This window comes from Sapajus apella, unplaced genomic scaffold (genome assembly GCF_009761245.1).
Source record: "Sapajus apella isolate SASKATOON/1434 unplaced genomic scaffold, GSC_monkey_1.0 scaffold6, whole genome shotgun sequence".
NCBI classification, from domain to species: domain Eukaryota; kingdom Metazoa; phylum Chordata; class Mammalia; order Primates; family Cebidae; genus Sapajus; species Sapajus apella.
The window spans coordinates 13542214-13561945 of NW_022436946.1; the positions used below are offsets into that span (position 1 = coordinate 13542214).

The following is a 19732-nucleotide window of genomic DNA, read 5'->3' on the forward strand; positions in this document are numbered from 1 at the left end:
TTGTAAACACGGTCTTTCCAGTATGCTGAATAAAGTCTGGCTCTGGGCAGTAAAGGGACGTAGCTGTTGCTTATTTCAGGAACTTGGGGGCAAGTGTCTTCATGCTTATAGAAACAGGAGCCAGCTAGTACTATTTCCAGCAAAAAAAATTCAGAGAAAGGAGAGATTTCACTTTCTTATTGTAGTTTATTTTTTTTTTTTTTGAGACGGAGTTTCGCTCTTGTTACCCAGGCTGGAGTGCAATGGCGCGATCTCGGCTCACTGCAACCTCCGCAAGGAGAGATTATTATGATTTTGATTCCTTCATGGCAACCTTGCATGTGTCTGGAGAACAGCCATTATACTTTATGAAAAAGGCAAAATGGTCATTTGGGGTGTTTTAGGAAGTTTGCCAAAAGGCTCCTTTGTCATTATAATCCTTCCTAAGCTGCGATCCATGGGTTTAGGTCATGAATATGAAAAGTGAAAGGGTTTTAGAGATGAAGTAGGTGTCCCCTAAGTGCCTACCAACCTGTTAATTTTTCAGATGTTAATTTTTTTCATGTAGAGCCCCCTAAAGTCTTGATGGCTCTAGGTCAGTCAAGCCTAAGAGAAGATGTATTTATCAAAAACAAAAGAAAACAAAAAACCTTACTGGATTGCTAGTAATATCTACTTCTGGGAAATTAATACTTCATATTTTTTACAAAGTTATTGATGCATTAAGAACATTTTTTGCTTAGCAGTTACAAATTTTAAAAGCTTCCACACTTGCTACTCAATTCTAAATGTACCTATATCTATATAATTTAGCTTAAAGGCTTTTGGTGTTCTGGTTGGTTACTGACAATTCTCAGTGTGGCTTTCACTGAATGAAAATGGACCAGGCCTCAAACTGACCCACCACAATTGTATAATTTGACATTTCTATTAGGCGCTTCCTTCCTCTAGGTTTGTTTCAGAACTGTGCTGGAGAATTGTATGTAATTTATTTTCTTTTGTCAGAATTGGTGTCTTTTGTGTCACTTAAACACCTGACGCTAGGTCATAAAGAGAAAAGGTTCAGTTGGTTCAGGGATCTGCAGGCTGTGCAAGCATGGCACCGACATCTGCTCGGCTTCTGCTGAGGGTCTCAGGAAGCCTACAGTCATTGTGGAAGGTGAAGCGGAAGCAGGCACATTCACATAGCAAGGGGGTGGGGTGAGGGGAGGTCCCAGACTTTTAAACAACCAGATCTGATGTAAACTAACTGAGGGATAATTTACTTATCACCACAAGGATGGCGCTAAACCATTCATGAGGGATGCACCTCCATGATTAGTCACCTCCCACTACGCCCCACCTCCAACATTGGGGGTTACATTTCAACATGAGATTTAGAGGAGATGAACATCCAAACTGTAGCAACTGGTTTCAGTTAAGAAATAAGCCAGAAACTATTTAAAGTTTAGTGCCTCAAACCTTCATACACTCTTCTCCTGAAAAATGTTTTATCCAGCCCTCTCTCCACTTTCATGCATATATCTATGTACTTTAGTTTCTTCTAATTGAGAAAGTGGGGTTACTTCATTATAACAGAGAAGAATGATATTTTAAATTTACGTGTCTGTACTTTCTGAATCATTTAATGTTCAGATGAACAGGCTGCTTAGTTCTTATTAAAAGGGTTTATTTGATAATGCTTTTAAGCTCACCAGTGCTTGATTCTCAAAGGGCGATGATTAGTGAAAATAAAGAGGGATTTAATAAGTCCAAGATGTCCCGACCCCAACTGTAGAAACTATATTAATAGAGCGTTACAGTATTGGAAAATACCTGAGTAAATAGTATCCACCCTATTCAGTGAAGGTTATGATCATCGATACATAAACCCGTGGCTTTTGAATGGCATGCTTTTGTTCGCAGCATGTTGACTTGAATGTGGGAATGGAGTATCTTAATCTCTCTGAGGTTACTGACTGATAGATAATTTTAAGTGTCAGCTGGGCTCAGCTGTGGTGCCCAGACATTAGACGTTGCTGTGAAGGTATTTTGTAGCTATGATTAACATTTACAATCAGTTGACTTTAAGTAAAGGGGATTGTCCTGGCCAATGTGGGTGGGCCAAGTCCAATCAGGTGAAGGCCTGGGAAAGAAGGAGGAGGAGGAATTCTGCCTTAAGGCCAAGACATGGAAATCCTGCTTGAGTTTCCAGCCTGCCAGCCTGCTGCACAGATTTCACACTTGCTAGTCCTCACGGTGGCAGCAGCCATTATTCCTTAAAATAAGTCTTTATATACAATATATTTCTCTCCAGAGAAATAGAACCAAATACTATATTTGGTTCTAAATAGAACCAAAAATACTATTGGTTCTATTTCCCTGAAAGAATCTTGACTGATACACTGATCCTCAGGAAGAAAATTAACAGTTTTCACCCAGAATCATGCAAATCATTTTAATTATTTTTTAAGAGATAAAATTTTAAAAATCTTTCCTGATTTTTAAAGGTAAAAACAGGATATTAAACTTTTAGTAAAAAAATGAATGTCTTTTCATTTCAGGGGGTTTTAGGAGAAAGAAATGGAAAAAGTGGCAAAGTAGCAAAGGACGGTGATTCGGTTTAGATATGGTTACATGTTGAAATATGACATCCAGTGTCGAAGGTGGAGCTAGTGGGATGCAAATGGCAAGTCGAGTTTTATAACCAAGAGAGAACCCTCAGGCAGAGAAAAAAAGCAAGGCTGAGATAAAGCCCTTTCCTTTCCTGTTGCTGCTACCTCTGCATTTACTGACATGGCTTCATTTTGTAAGCAACTCAGAGTTGCTGATCCCTCATGAATGGCTTGGTATTCTTCTCATGGTGTTGAGTGGATTCTCATTCTGTTCGTTCATTTGAGAGCTGGTTGTTTAAAAGAGCCTTGCATCTCTCTTGCTCCGTCTCTTGCCGTGTGACATACCTGTTCCCCTTTCTCCTTCCGTAAGCTTCCTGAGCCCTCAACAGAAGCAGATAGCAACACTGTGCTCCTTGTACAGTCTGCAGAACTGTGAGTCAAAATAAATCTCTTTTCTTTATAAATTATCCAGCCTTAGGTATTATTGAAACATAAAACAGACCAACATAGATTGGATTGAGGAAAAGCCTCAAAATATTCTGAAATGAATGTTCTTCACCTGTCCAATGCTTCGCTGGGCTAAAGACTTTGTGCTATCATTATACTTAAAGTGCCTTAAAGTCATACACTGAATTGGTTTTCTGTTCTTTAGTATTGCTCTTCATTCACAACCTTTTAGATTTCATCTCTCAAGTTACATAGCTACAGAGATACACCTATAACAAACTGGCTCCTTGAAGGAAAAGCTGTCTTATTCATCTTTATGGGTAGGTTTTCATTACATTGCGGGTGAGAGAATGTGTGAAGTCTGGAAGCTGCAGGTGCAGAGATCGGCGTAGTGTGGCCCTCTTCTAACCCAAACACCTGGTGGAGGTTCAGTTGTTTCTGTTATTTAGCATCAAGGCTAATAATCTCAGTGCCATCAGTTGAATAAGTAAATTACTGAAACTCAGAGTTGCTTACAAAATGAAGCCATGTCAGTAAGTACAGAGGTAGCAGCAACAGCAAAGGAAAGGGCTTTATCTCAGCCTGCTTTTTCTCTCTGCCTGAGGGTTCTCTCTTGGTTATATAACTTGACTTTCCATTTGCATCAGGTCATGGAATCTCGGGATCCAAGAAGCCTAGAGATAAAAAAAAATTCCAATGGCCGGGCACGGTGGCTCACGCCTGTAATCCCAGCACTTTGGGAGGCCGAGGCGGGTGGATCACGAGGTCAAGAGATCGAGACCATCCTGGTCAACATGGTGAAACCCCATCTCTACTAAAAATACAAAAAATTAGCTGGGCATGGTGGTGCGTGCCTGTAATCCCAGGTACTCGGGAGGCTGAGGCAGGAGAATTGCCTGAACCCAGGAGGCGGAGGTTGTGGTGAGCCGAGATCGCGCCATTGCACTCCAGCCTGGGTAACAAGAGCGAAACTCGGTCTCAAAAAAAAAAAAAAAAAATTCCAACCATAAACAGTGCATTAATCCAGCATCATCATCCCAGATTAGTGTTTGTGCACAGGTATCTTCAATGGCAAGAAAGAGAACTTTTTACATTCTGGTAATTTCCAGTCACTGGTCCCAGTTTTCTCTTCCAGAACTAAATTTACACTTCCACTAAAAGTGTAAATTCTTCCATATGTTAACCTTTAATTCCATTATGTTATTCTTCTGGAGTCTTGTCTTATTTTCTCCTATGTTATGTCTCCTATGTTATGGCCTAGAATATTTATGCTAAGTCCTAGGTCACTCTGTTCTGAATGTGTTCTCATTTATCATCCTGTTTCAAATATCTTGCAGAATCATGTGGCATAAGGACCAGAAAACAGAGGACGCTTGTCCTCGTATTCAGCACACTGGTGTCTGCTGACTCCGCTGTGACACTGTTAGGGTTTTTACTTCCTCGCTGCGCTGTTGATGTTGAGTGAGCTTGTCGTCCAAGTGCTCTCCTTGTTTCTGGTGCAGCTTGGGTAGGTCTGCATGTTGTATCTGTCCAATTGAACATTTTGTAAACATAAAAAGAGATGTTTATTCCTACTGAATTAATAAGCATATAGCCTATTCAATAGGAATAAACTGAATTAATAGGCTGTATCCTGTTTAAGTATAGCTCATTATTGCATTCTTTGAGATCATTTTGGACCTGAGTCTATCCATGTCCAAGCTTTCTTTTATCTATGGTTATAAAGTGCTTGTTCTCATATAAATCTTTAACTACCTTTCTTTCCATTGCCCACTTCTCTTTCTTTCGTCTGGACTATGCAGGAGCTTGGTATTCATGTTCAAGGCTATGGATAAGTTGTTCACACTGCCAGAGGGGTGTCTGTTAAAATTGGATTTCTAACCGAATTATCTGAGAGGAGAGGGCAGTCTTTGCACATTTTAACTTTTGTCAGGTAATTCAGAAGTTCATGTAGTGCACATTAATGAAGCATTACCAATGAGAATAATGAACAAGAGAGCTCAGAGGCGTTCTAATATGTGCTACTGGGTTAAGGTTAATGTGGCATGTCATAATATTTGCAACTTACCTAGTGACATCTAACGTTTAGGAAAGGGTTTTCAAGAAAGCTTAGTATCCACACCTTACGTTTGTATAAATGAACCCCCTGAGTTTGAAATTTGTTTATGATAGTGCAGACATGGGAAAATGGACTCTGTAGGCACCATGAAGTGTTTCAGCAGTGAAGATTTATAGAAATGTTATAAAAGGCACCACAGGGACCTGGTACTTCCTGGCTGATGGCATCACCAACTACTAGGGCAGTATTTACTGTTTTTCTTATGCCTGTTAACAAAAAGTAGTCAAAGAAGATCAAAGCAAACCTGCCTTTTCCTTTCAAAGGGTTGATATTTCGTTGTGCAGTATTTATTTTTCTAGCCTGTTGGACACTATGCATGATGCTGCAAGATGGAAGAATGTTGTACCTTTATCACCACAAGAACCATCAGTAAGTGGCATAATTCTAGGAAACTCTGAGGCCACCCTTTAACTTCAAGAATAGCGTGGCAAAGAACCAGCTGGGACCCTTTTTCCTTAGTGGTTGTTTCATTCCATGTCAACCTGTGCTGACTTTGTCATTTTCAAAACCATGCAAGGTTTTTAAGTTGCATAAAAATATTGTTAAAACGCCTGCTATAAGTAAACTGCAGTTAATCTTGGGGAGATGCATTACATACTTAAAAGATTACTAAAGTCTGGTAGTTTTGAAGAATTAACCATCACCTTGAATGCAGAAACATGGAAAATAATTTTGGCACTTCTGGACCTGATGAGAAGTAAAAACTTACACATACATGGAATTTGTAATTTACTGGTGACAGGCCATTCAATCCAGCAGTAATAATTTCTGTTTTCAGCTACAGCCCTTGAATAATACAAATTAGGGTCTTTTTTTCTTTTATTAAAATGTTTTTTAAAGCTCACTGGGCTTGGCTGGGCGCGCTGGCTCACACCTGTAATCCTAGCACTTTGGGAGGCCGAGGTGGGTGGATCACCTGAGGTCAGGAGTTCAAGACCAGCCTGGCCATCATGGTGAAGCCCCATCTTTAAAAAAAAAAAAAAAAAAAAAAAGCTCACTGGGCTTAGAAAGGGAAATTTTAGGTATGTTTCTTACTGGTTAAGCAGATTTCTTGGATTCATGAATGGAGGGTGCTGTTTTCCAACTTTATGGTCACACAAACCTAGGAAGCATAAATGTGAACAGAAAGCTGACTCTGTGTGTGCATATGTGTATGCATGTAACTGCATGTTAGTCTTTTATATAACATTGTGACAGCCAAGCCCAAGTCATGAGCTTACTTCCCCAAAGATCAGCAAGTTTGACTCTGCTTCATATTCATCCAACTCACAGGTTGGACCTAGGCCAGAGATGCCAACCAGCCAGGGTAGGAGGACAAAGACGTAAATTTATTGTGGACTAAGCGGGTGAGGACAGCAGTTGCTCAGGGGCCTGTTGCACCGTTTTAGTCATAGTAGGTGAGTGGTAATGTTTTTATCCATAAAAGTGAATACATTTTTAAATTACACCACAGAATATTTTTGTACAATATAAAGCCAATCTAGTGGCAAAAACTACTCTTTTACACTAGGCAGTGCCTCATTTCTCTCAAATCTGTACAAAGCCCCTATTAATACAACATTTATCATTTCAACAATTTAAACAAAGCAATTGCAAAACCTTACTGTTGGAGGGCTGCATGCCCATTTCCCATTGGGACTGATTTAAGCCTCTATACCTGCATGTTACATGCAAGGATAGTTGTGCCACATCTAATTGACGATGCTCCTTATTGCTAGAGAAGAGTTCAGGAGGCCAAAGTAGGTGGATCACCTTAGGTCAGGAGTCTGAGACCAGCCTGGCCAACATGGTGAAACCCCGTCTCTACTAAAAATACAAAAAAAAATTAGCCAGGTATGGTGGCCAGATGAGAATTGCTTGAACCCTGGAGGTGGAGGTTACAGTGAGCTAAGATCACACCGCTGCACTCCAGTCTGGGCAATGAGAGCGAAACTCCTTTGGGGGATATTTAAATTTAAGGTCTTACCATCCCCCTTTCCTTCTTTGCCTTTGTTTTGGATCAAAATGTAAAAGGGAATCGGGAGAAGTTGGTACCTACATCCCTATAGGGATCGAGCCACAGTATTCCTGGAATTGCCCAAGAGCTAACCCCTAAGTCCATTAAAGATTGGGTGTGAACATTTAAGAAACTAATCTCAAATGAATTTATGTCTTAAGTGAAAAATGTGTCCTTTATAAGGGGAGGAAAACATCCTTTATTGTTATTATTTCATCTTGTTGCTGTTTGCTTTTCTGCAAAACAGTGACACAGCTAGTTGATGTTGGAGCCAGGATTTACAAGACAGCAGGATGACACCATCTTGACTCGGTGGAGATGATCTGCTAGTTATCAGAGCGGTAGCTAGCTTTATTTGGAAGCTGTAAGCTTTGTTTGGGTGACAAACATTTCTAAATGAAATTAGTCATTTGCTTAAGACATAGACTTTCATTTTCTTTACCAAAAGGCAGTTCAGCTATGCTTATTTTGTATGTGGGGTTTTTTGTTATTATTTTGCTTTTTGTTTTATTATGCTTTTGCTATTGCAAATACTGACCTGATTGTCTTGAAGTAGAGGAAACAAGCTAATGTGGATTCGAAAATATTTTCATTTCCCAAATAGTGTGATATTGACATACATTGCACCTATGTTTATTGATCATCTGATTAAAGAAAAATAATAGGAAATAACAAAATTATGTCTCATTCAAGAATAAAAGTTTACAAATATAGAAAATTATGGAAGTATGTTACATTTATAATTTGCATCCATTTTTTTAAAAATTTCTTAAACAATAAGATCTTGAATATTGGAGGTACGCCCCCTCCCTTTCCTTTCATCTCCACAGAAGTTGGAGAGGTATAGGATTCTGAAACATCTGGGTCAAACATCTGTCATCAGGAGAAGCACTGGACTAGGAAGAAGATGGTCTAAATTTTAACTGTAGACTTGTTGCCAACTAACATTTGACCTAGGCAAGGAATTTCACTTCATAAGCTTTGGCTTCCTGGCGTGTAAAATGATGCTGACTCACTTGGTTTCTCAGGCCCATTCAGCTCTAAGGCTCCATTCTATTTTATTCCAAAGACCCATTGCACAGATTGACGCAATTTAAAATAAACTCTAAAACTGAAGTTTCCTGCGTTTCTTCAAGCCAGAGATCTAAATACATGTGAACTTAATTACATCCACCAGCCTGTGGAGGAAAAGAGTTCTGAAGACTCATTTATATTTTTCAGCATGTGTTTGCTCACCATTTAGTACATCCCCCAGCACCAGGCTGGATAATAAGAGTAAATACAAAGAAGTACTTCGTGATGGAGTTGATAGTTGAACTGGAAACACCTTGAAAATAATTACAAAGGCTGGGTGTGGTGGCTCACTCCTGTAATCCAAGCACTTTGGAGGCCAAGACGGGCGGATCACCTGAGGTCGGAGTTCAAGACCAGCCTGACCAACATGGTGAAACCCCGTCTTTAAAAAAAAAAAAAAAGAAAGAAAATAATTACAAAGCAAAAAATAGACTAGTTAACATCAAACTATTGTAAAGTATAATAATAGTTGGTATTAAGTACTTCAGGTTGCTAGCACTACACTCATTTAATCCTCACTCTAATCCCGTAAGGTAAATGATAGTCATCACCCCAATTTTACAGAGAAGACTGAGGCACCAAGAGAGTTAAGTGAATTGTCCAAAGTTACTGTTCCATGCAAGAGATTTAGAGAGGATTTTACTTGCCTTAAACTCCCTTGGGTCCTCTCTTGGAAAAGGTGGGTTAAGTATTGAGAAAAAGTAAGGGAATCAGTCGGGAGTGGGAGTTGCTTTTAACTTGTTAAGCAGACTTGATTTTTATTAAAACGCAAAAGCAAAATTTTTCTTAATTTGGCAGTTGATAATGTTCTACTGTCATTTACTGTAAATTTTTTTTTTTTTTTTTTTTTTTTTTGCATACAGCATACATTTTAAGCAGTCTAGAAGTGGAAACTCTTAGCTTATTTCAGGAGAAAACAATAGTCACATGATTCTGTGCTTTGGAGAAAAGATCCAAAAAAGAACTAAAATTGGGTCAAGTGTTGAGCATTGCTCAGCACTGCTGGTCGTGACTGCCCAGAGTGGTGGGGATTGGGGGTGGGGGGTGTGCTGGGTGTAATAGAGGCAGGTTTTTCTCCTTTGGAGAATTCCTGAGCATAGGTTCTGCCCTTTAAACTTGACTTGCAGAGGAGACACTCCACATTGTGATGTCTGTGGTGGGAGCTGGCATAGTTCTCCCCTTGCCTGTCTTCACCGGAGGGTTTCAGGGACGTGGCACTGGTGGCCCCCATGACTGGTGCTGCCAACCCTGCTTTTATACATGCTCTGGGGTGGTAAGAATGTCAAGAAAGTAAAGTGAGCTGCTCTGCGGGTACCAGCCATGCCTTCATTCATCCAGGGGCTTGCAAACATTGTTATGATAGACAACCTGGCCCAGAAAAGAAGAAAAAGCCTTCCTTCCTCAGGCCCCTCTCTCCATACTGAGGAGTCTACTGCTGCTTTTGCAAGCAAAACTCTTTCTCCTCCCATCCTGCTGCTCTGCCTCTGAGAGGAAGAGGGAGCTGCCCAGCGTCCTTGTGCTGTAACCCTCTGCTGGTGAGTTCACAGAACCCAGCATCCTGCAAGCTGCTGCTTCTCAGCTGGGGAGATGGAGCAGCTCCCGGCCCTCCTTGATTAGGATATGTCAGGGTTGTCAGGGCAACTGTTAACGGCAGCGGTAGCGTATCATATTTTCCCCTCTCTGCTGTTGGCTGAATATTTTACTGTGCGGTGGCAGGAAGAAGATTGAGAAAAGGTGCTGCAACAGGAAGAAGCTGGGATCTGATTGAACAGGTTAGGCAGTGGTGGAAGGCATCTGACCCTGCGTGTCTTTAGTAGGTCTTGGGTTTTTCTGGAAGCAGTGTGTGTGTGTGTGTGTGTGTGTGTGTGTGTGTGTGCGCGCGCGTGTGCATGCATGCGCCTGAGCAATCACCAGCGCATGTGCCTGTCGGGGAGTCAGTGGGAGGGGGCTGGTAGGGGAGGTGGGAGAGCTGCTGCTAGGTGAGGGGAACTGCAGGGCCTCAGTTGCCAAGAGGCTGGTGGTATCTGTCAGCTGTTTGCAAACTGTTTACCCATAGGGGATCTATTACAAGTGCTCAAATGAACAGGCAGCTTAGGAACTAGCAGCTTCCTGGGAGCTGCAATTACATAAGCATATATTTTTAATATAATAATAATTAAAAAAAAAAAAAAAGTAGCAGCAGTATGCCTGGATCAGCTACAGCTCTCCGACAAGAGAGACTGAAGAAGACCAATGCAAGGCCAATTCCCCTTGGTTTATTCACCATTAATGAGGAAGATGAACAGCAAAAGAATGGAAATTCCAGAAGACCAAAAGGTATGCATTAGCTTCACCCTTTGGTTGGAGCCAGATTCAGCCCTTGTTCCCCACACTGCCTATTGCACGTTTTATAAACTGTGCTCGTCATGCATGCTCCGGGAAGTGCTTGTGACCTCCTAGCACAGTTTGCTAGTAGTGTTTACACCCTCTGTAGGGCTGTGTATGCATGAAATGGGAAACAGTTTTTGTAGATTTGGTATATTTCAGTTCAGTTGCCTTTTTTGACTTAAGCTACTTTCTTGGCCTAGAGAGCTTTAATTTTCTTGTGCTCACTTAAACAGTGACCAGTCACTCTATCCTCATCAAGAGGAGGAAATACTGCGTTACCAAGGTTTAAATGACCATCTTCCCACCTATCTTATGTGCCTCAGATAATTTTTGCTTACTTTAAGTGAGTTTCTGCTTTAAAGGGATGAGTTAAAGTGACCCAAGAATGCAACCTTTCCTAGGCAAAGGATCAAAATGTCACTTCCCTTTCTATACTAAAATGCCAAGAGTGAGGAGGAGCACAGTGAACATTGAGGGCGAATGTAGAGGGTGAAGCTAGGGAGCAGGGAGGAGATCATGAGGCTGTATAACTTCTGATGATAACTTTGTCACTGAATGTGTGTATGGCAGTTGAAACGCACAGGGTACAGAAAAGGGAAGTCTGACCCTTGTGTTCTTTCATGGCGATGAAAGGTGCAGCAGCTTGCCGGCTTCTTGAGGGCCTGTGTACTGCATCATGTCAGCATTGTCTCATAGCTGCCCTCCCAGGGCTGTAATTATCAGCCAGAGACAGCAACATCAGGCATTTTTGAAAAAGGGGCTTTACAGCTTGCATTTTACGTTTTCCAGCATCCTAAGTCTTGTTACCCCTTCCCGCAAATAGAGAAGCTGTTCTTAAACAGATGCATTATGAGTTTTCTGGCTTTTATGTGCTGATTAAATTTTAGCTTGCACTCAAATTATTCTGTCACTGAGATATCAAATTTTCTTCTGTGGTGCAGAGAGATAGCATGACAAAGTAGAAAGCAAATATTTTAGCAATGATAGAGTGAAGAGTGTTTAAATAGAATCCAGTGTCTGAGGACTCCTGGTTTTCTTTTTCCTGGTTCTTGAATGAATCTTACTTTGCTTTTCTTAAATAAAATTGAAACTGTCTACGTTAAATCCAAAAGCATATTTTTACGAAATTGTACACAGGGAAGTCCTAATAAGTAGAACCTTACTACTGTAGTTGATTTTTATTTACCATCAGACCTGGCTTCTGTCTGAGAACCAAATGACCTCAGAAATCAAATGATGCTATGACTGGAAGGTGACTTAATGTGATTCTTTTAATTGCCTGTAAATTCGATCGTTGAACTGGAGTATGTTGCTCTTGATGAAAACTCAATGCTTTAAATTTTTAGCAGGAAATCATTTTGCCTCTGAACAGTTGGTAACTTTTAAAATTAATGTGGATTTGTTGAATTGTTCCCATGGGGTATTTTTGGAAACATTCTTGATTTGTGGTACTTTTCCTTGGGTGTCTTGAACAGTAACTTAGGATAGCCATCCATTTTGTTCTTAATAATTTTGTGGAATTCCTCTTTCTGTCTCCTGTTGTGTTTGTTCAGTGGCCTTTTAGTATTTTTTAAAAAGAAAGAGAAAGGGGAGGAAAGAAAATGCTTCTAAAAATCGACTTATTTTTGGCAATTAATGCAGTTCTTGGGTAAGAGAGACTTAATGAGGGAGTTTCTGACCCCCAACCATTTTTCTTTCTATCCCTGCCCACAGTGGTGGGGAGAGGGTAAGGGTTGGTATTGGAGAAGGACTGGGAGAAAAAAAATCCTGTGCTGATAAGGATGTTCAAACTTTCTGTGGATCACCAATTGTCTCTAATTTATGACACATTCGGTAAAATAAGCAGATAACCCTGGGTATCTCTAATTATGCTCAATGAATAAAACTATTGGCTTTGACTGAATTTTTCATTGGGCTATCTTAACAATAGGAATATTCCCTTTGTAGTGCAGCTTTGTTCCATGGAAAAATGATGGAAATGTTCCGTATCTGCATTGTCCAATAAAATAGCCATTAGCCACAGCTGCAGAGCTTCAAATATAACTAGTGCAACTGAAAAACGAAATTTTAGTTAAATAACCGCATGTGACTACTTCATTGGACAACACAGCTCTAGTCTGTAGAGCTGTTACGTTCTGAATTTGTTTCTTCCCTGGTTTGTTCGTCCTTACTGATTTCTGATGTTGGATATGGTTGGGTCCTGAAATGAATGTGCTTATTAAGAAGTTATTAATGGTTATTATCAAGGAGCAAACAGCCTCTTTACTGCATGAGAACACAGAAACCTGGATGTTTTTCATTTTTTCTTTTCCACTTAAATGTTATTGCACTGTTCTGAATATTATTATTACCAGTCACTAGTTGCCTGCATCATCTGTTACACCTTTTAATGGATTCTTTTTTTTTTTTTTTCTCCTTTTTCTTCTTTTTTTTTTTTTTTTTTTTTTTTTTTTTTGATGAGGCGACAGGGTCTTCCTCTGTTGCCCAAGCTGGAGTGCAATGGCATGATCATAGCTCACTGCAGCCTCCAACTCCTGGGCTCAAGTGATCCTTCTGCCTCAACCTCCTTAATAGCTGGAGTTACAGGCACATGCCACCACACCCAACTAATTTTTTTAAAAAATTTTTTTAGAGATGGGATCTTGCTGTGTTACCCAGGTGGTCTTGAACTCCTGGCTTCAACTGATCCTCCCACCTTGGCATCCCAAAGGGCTGGGATTACAGGCGTGAGGGATTACAGATGTGCCTGGCCGTCTCTTATTTTCTAAATTATTATTTCCAAAGCATCATAGCGAGATGACATACAGGTTATCTTTTGTGTGTGACTATGAAAACACACAGTCAGAAACTTAACTTTTCCCACCCCATGGCCTAATGTGCCAAACATATTCAAACCTGGTATCCAAACCTGGTTTTCTGCGTAGTATCTTTTTTCTGCCAGTAATAAAGAAGTTTACCATCTCAATTTTATGAGTTGAATGTTTCTGTGCAGGATTATCCTAGCTAATGATGAGTACCATCTTTTCAGGTACCATACTGTTGGGTAAACACCAATGAACTCAGTAAGAGTTAACTTGGAGATTACCATATGGGCTTCTATGGTGGCTTCATAGTTATCTGGTGGGGTGACAATAGTTTGTTTAGATGGTAGACTAGATAATTCCTAAAGGAGTGATTACTTTTCCATGTAATCAATAGGAGTACAATGTTTTACATACCTTACTATTATTACCATAGTAATTAAATAGTCACTTGGAGCAAGCTGGGCTTATTATACCTCAGAACCTCAAGCCTCCTTGTAATGCTGACTTCAGGACTGGCTTCGGAGAGACTGTATAGGTGCTGCAGTAATGAAATGCCCTTGGACAGGTTTCAAGGCAAACCTGCCTCCTGGTGAATTTTGCTGAGCACAGTGATTATTAAGTAATAAGGCATTTTCTTCCTAAACAAGCATTTGTTAAATGCTCACTCTGTGGCAGATTACTCTGCTGGGGTTTTGTGGAAGCAATGCAAAGATAATTGACATAGTTTCTGCTCACAGTGGAGGAAGAAAAATAGGTACAAATAATGCAAGAGTATAAATTGAAATCAGGAAAGGGAGAGGATGAGAGTGGTAGAAATGTTAAATAAATGCCAACTGTGAAGCCATTAGCCTGAAGATTTTAATCTGAAGCAGAGAGTTTAAGGGATATAGATTCCTATCCCATCCCAAATGTCTGGCTGACGTTGGAAGCTCACACAGACATTAAAGGCAGGAGCGTAGAATAATGGGCAAAGCTTCTTTTGAATGCCGTTAGAGAAGCTAGACATCCACACAATGTTTTCCCGCAGATAGACACTTCTAGAGGCTTCATGACTATTACACAATACATTTTACAACTTCTGTTTTATTATGGCCTCCTGACCCATTCTGTGCACTGCCTAAAGCAGTCATCTCATTGACTTTATACTCCTGTCTTGTTTTATATAAAATCTGATTGATATCCAGCACGAATACTAAATTTACTCATGAGACTTGACTCTAAATGACTTTTACTTGCTTTTTTCAAAAGTATCATCTTCCTCAAAAGATGAAAGACTCATCACTCCCTAGGTGGATCATGGTCTTCCTGCTTGCAGCCTTTCCTATTTCCAACCCATCCTTCACAGCATGCCACTATGACATCTTTCCAATGGGCATATCTGCCCATTGGAATTAAACTTCCCAGGGGTATTGCTTCCACTGAAACAGAGGTCTTGACTAGGAGTCTTGGAGCCATATTTAGTCTCTAGCTATGTTTATTTGTCCCCTGCAGGTGTTTACAAGCCAACATTTAGAAACTGTTTTTTTTCATAATCTGGGTTTCAGCTTCCCTTGAAAAACTGGAAGACACAGCCACCCTTGTCATCTTTCTTCACAGTAGTCATCAGCTGGAGCTAAGTAGCAGCTGTCATATGCCATAGATGGGTCATGCATGCTCCAGTGCCCCTCTTCTAGCATATGCATTACATGGCCTGCCTCAGTTATCTACATTACTGTAGTCATTGCTTTTGTGACCCCGACCTAAGAAATAGGCCAAGCCCCTTAGCATGACATCTAGACTACCTACCAGCTGGTCCCTTTTTCCCTCTCCATCTTCTTTCCTGCCACTCTTCACACTTTGTGCTCCAGCAGCACCAAAGTACTTGCATTTGTCTTTTCCGTCGTGCTCTTGCATGCCTGTGTGTCCTGCTCATGCTCATCTCTCCATTTTCCTCGCCTTTCTTCCTCATTTGGGTGACTCTGACTTAGGCTCCGTAGAATCAGGTCACATGGCATCTTCTCCAGACTCACCTTGGGTACCATCTCCAGAAAACCTCCTCTCTTGCTCCCAGCCTCCTCATTCCCAGCACAAAGGGCAGCCCTCGCTGTGGTCCTTTGGCATTATAAGTCCTGTACTTACTTCAGTCCTGATGCTTACTTCAGCATAATGAAATTATCCATGAACACTTCCATGCCCTTCTCAACACTGTAAGCTTTGTAAGGGCCAGGACTCACTCCTCTTTATATCCTGTACCTTCCAGAGTACGTGGAACATTATGAAACAAAGGTAAACTTAACACCTAAAATAACGTTCACAGACTCTGAAGGTCTTCATAATATAGAAATTCTAAGAAATGTTGATAGCATTAGAATTACCCTTTCAAGGTAACTACTTTGAAAGAGACAATTCTGTGTTTGATATGTCAATCATACTGCTCTCTACCAAACTGTATCTGTCTAATGGTATATCAGAGATTCTCTTTTTCTTCTTCTTCTTCTTTTTTTTTTTTTTTTTATTTTGAGGCAAGGTCTTGCTCTGTCTTCCAAGCTGAAGTGCAGTGATATGATCGTGGCTCATTATAGCTTTGAACTCCTGGGCTCAAGTGATCCTCCCTCCTCAGCCTTCTAAGTAGCTTGCAACTAAAGGTGCACACCACCATATTTGGCTGTCTTTTTTTTTTTCTTTTAATTTGTAGGGGTGGGGTCTTGCTTTGTTGCCTAGGCTAGTCTCCAGCTCCTGGGCTTAAGTGATCCCCACATTTGACCTGGGGATCAAAAAGTGCTGGGATTACATGAGTGAGCCACTGCACCCAGCCCTGTTTTGTTGTTTTCTGTCTTGCTATTCAATTTCCTTTGGTGGAAAAACGAAGGTATATAGTTAGAAGGTGCTATTAATTGACCACTTTGTTAATATCAAGGTTAATAATGCTTCCTGTCCCTTTTGTTAGTTAATCATAGATTAAATTGTAAAGAAATACAACTTCTCCTTGAAATCAAGACACAGCAGTTCTGAGAAACTGTACCCCCACCCCCATTTTGCTAAAATGTATATTTATGGAACCTGCAGTGACTTCTCTTCTTTTGGCCTTTCCACTGTAAAGGTAAATTTCTGCCAGTTAAGGTTTCCAAATGAAATATAATCTAATGTTCACCATTTATATTTCTGTTGGATAGGTGATGATCTAGCGACTGCAATGTCCTTTTCTAAGTCATTGGTCTTTTTGTTTTCCAAGAGGAGTCTTAGAACAGGAAATGAGAATGCCTCTATAGAGTCATTCTCATACATGTCCTTGTTTCTTCTTTTGTTCTGTAAGCTTTCACCATTTTTTTTCCCAGTGTCTTTATGTGTGCCATTTTAAGGCTAGGTAAATGGTTTCAGCTGTTAAATTTAACAGCTAGGGAGGCAAAAATATGTTTTAGAACAACAGTGTCAAAGATCCTTATTATGAGGAGGAAATCTTGAAGTCAAATTGATTGGCATAACTTTTATTTGCTAAAGATACCTTAAATGTAATATTTTATTCAAAGTATATAAAAATAATAGGGGATAGGGCAAAGATCACATCAACTAATGTATGACTTGTACTCATTGGATTCTCTATAACTATTTGAATAAATGAATACAACTGTTCCCCAGGCATTCTGTGTTATATAAGTAGTAATTACCATATGTGTCACTGTGTACAAGAGGAACATGATTTAACCTGTGTATAACCAAAGTTTTTGTATAGTGAGGTATAATATAAAATGTAATTTACTTGCTATATAAAACTAAAAGACTTAAAAATTGTGTGCCTGTTTCCAGAGCTAAAACTGATGGAGCTAAAGAGCTGACTCCTTCAGTCACAGGAACCAAACACAATTAAGTATTTGCTTAGAGTCTCCCCGCTGATAACTCTTAGATATTATTTATTAGAAGATTGTAGTCTGAGTTTGAATTGAATATCCATTTCCATTAACATCTATGTGTCTCCAAGAGCAACTTTAATTTATTGTTACAGAAATTCTCCAAGTGGCTCCAGGCACCTTGACCATGTTTTTCACTTAGTAGAAGCTTAACAGCAATTGACCAGGCATGGTGGCTCACGCCTGTAATCTCAGCGCTTTGGGAGGCCAAGGCAGGCGGATTACCTGAGGCGGGAGTTCAAGACCAGCCTGGCCAACATAGAGAAACCCTGTCTTTACTAAAAACACAAAATTAGCAGGGCATGGTGGCACATGCCTGTAATTCCAGCTACTTGGGAGGCTGAGGCAGGAGAATTGTTTGAACGTGGGAGGCAGAGGTTGCAGGGAGCCGAGATCATACCATTGCACTCCAGCCTGGACAACAAGAGTGAAACTCCATCTCAAAAAAAAAAAAAAAGAAACTTAACAGCAATGAAGGTGATTTTATCAAGAGACTCCATCTTAATTCTCAGGTCATCTAGACATTTAGGAAAAGCCCACTTTATGTTGCACCTTCCATATGTTATGTTAAGTTTATGTTCTAGTTTCCCAATTCAGAAGGTAAGTCATACCCCATTTTACCCCAGACCCAGACTCAGAGGCCCAAAGTGTGTCACAGATGGACATAAGACAGTGAAATATTTACCAGAGCATCATTTGACATTTATGCCAACTGTAAAATGCAAGTCCTGTTTTTCAGGCTATCTGTCCAGCAATGGTTTGTTAGTAAGAAAATTCTCATAGAATCTTCCTAAATTCCAAATAATTTACAATCCCAGATTGGAAATTAAGTTCAGGAGTATAGACCAAGAAAAAATATGCTAACAGTCTTTCTCTCGAATACATATGGTTTTGGGGACCAGATTTATTCTAAGTTAAAGTTGTAGGCCTAATAAAGTAGTAAAAAGATATTAAAATACCAAGATTCAGCAGAACCTGTTGTTCTAATACCATTATTGAGAACAACAGTCCGGAGGCTGGTGCCACCTCTGTAGTCCTAAGAGAATTGCTTTCAATGTCAGTAGTTGAGTGCATTACCAAGAGTTGTCTTGGAGTTGGGCAGGAGGAAAGAGAGTTGGAATCTCTATTAGCCTCTTTTAAAAACTTCCCAAATAATGTAGCTTAAGATCTAAGTAAAAATGTAGCTTTAAGTTACCCCCTTCAAACCAGTTGTCACCTCTGAGCCCCGATGTAGAACTATAGAAATTCAGAACCAGCCACTATCAGCGGATATCAGTTTACATAGCAGGAAAACAGGATACTAGAAAGGTTTCACCACGTTCACTAGTTTTGAGTGGCCACAGGTCCAAGTTTGCCACAGTTATTCGAAATCCAGGCTATATTTGGTGTGAGAGACTGTGAAAAAAAGTGCTTAGAAAAAAGTGATAGAAAAAGTGCTACGTGTGGAAATATGCACATTACTGTTATTAATATTTAACCTTTCTAAGCCTCAGATTCTCATCTGTGAAATGAAATGAATTAAATCATGCTCACAGGTGATGGCGAGTATTAGAGAGAATACATAAGCACTTAGCTTATTCTCTGGAAAATAATTGGAGCTCATTATGTGACAACTATAATACTGGTAATATATAACCAAATGTCTCACATTTTCTGGTAGCTTCTACTGACATGTACTGTTGGAAGAATAACCTGGTGGAAAGACCATCATGCTTGTCTGTGCTGCACCTTAAGCAGTCTATTTTTATGGAGATATTTTCCCTAATCAAATTTCCTTCCTTCACTTGCTTGTGAGTGAAAATTTCTAGGAAGGCTGCCTCCTTTCTTGTGCCATTTAGTCACTTTCCCGTCATAGGCACATGTGACTGGATCCTCCTGTGTTCATGTGGATCAAAAGTCCTAGCTGCCAGGTAGATTGCTCATGCAGTACCCTGTAATTTTGTTGTGTTAAATGAAGGAAATAAATTGCCATTACGTCAGATCACCTTACCTGTTATTTTAAATACAATTAAGGGAATGTACCTGTTATTCCTTGGGATTAATAGAAAACTCTGATCTACCTTAATTAGGAAACAATAGCAATGATCCTCTGCCATTTTAAAAACCAATTCAAAGGATTTTTTTTTATTTGCAAGGGTTTTTTTTTTTTTCCTTCTGATTTGGGGTGTGTGTGTGTGCTCATGTGCATGTGTGTGTGAATCGTTTGATGGCAGTGTCCTAGTCTAGTGGACAGGTTTTGCCAGTGGTTGAGATTATGGATGCTTACATTTGGGGATGCCAAATGTATTTTATGCAGGATGATTTTCAGCACCAAGACTTCTTATTCTGCATATGATTAGCCATCTTTTATTTCAATACATCTTGTTTCTCTGTGGTAGTCATGTTTTGCTCTCTAGTCACTCAGAAGTAAGTGCTATGAACACTTATGGTAGAGAAAGCACCAAATTCAATATTATTTGCTGTTAGAT

At 40.0% G+C, this 19732-nt stretch overlaps 1 protein-coding gene across 18 annotated transcripts in view; it reads left to right on the forward strand.

Moving 5' to 3' along the window:
* MAP7 (microtubule associated protein 7) overlaps positions 1-19732 on the forward strand; it is a 199708-nt gene that overhangs the window by 13950 nt on the left and 166026 nt on the right. For 2 of the 18 annotated variants that reach the window (XM_032274671.1, XM_032274676.1), the window contains exons 1-2: positions 8621-9981; positions 10386-10525. The exons of 5 other annotated variants lie outside the window; for them this stretch is intronic. In XM_032274671.1, the coding sequence (XP_032130562.1) occupies positions 10393-10525 (133 nt within the window). In that variant the 5' untranslated portion in view covers positions 8621-9981; positions 10386-10392. Of the gene's footprint in view, positions 1-8619; positions 10526-19732 lie in introns of those variants that run through there. 11 more of the 18 variants (XM_032274675.1, XM_032274674.1, XM_032274678.1 and 8 more) reach the window with 8 other exon arrangements.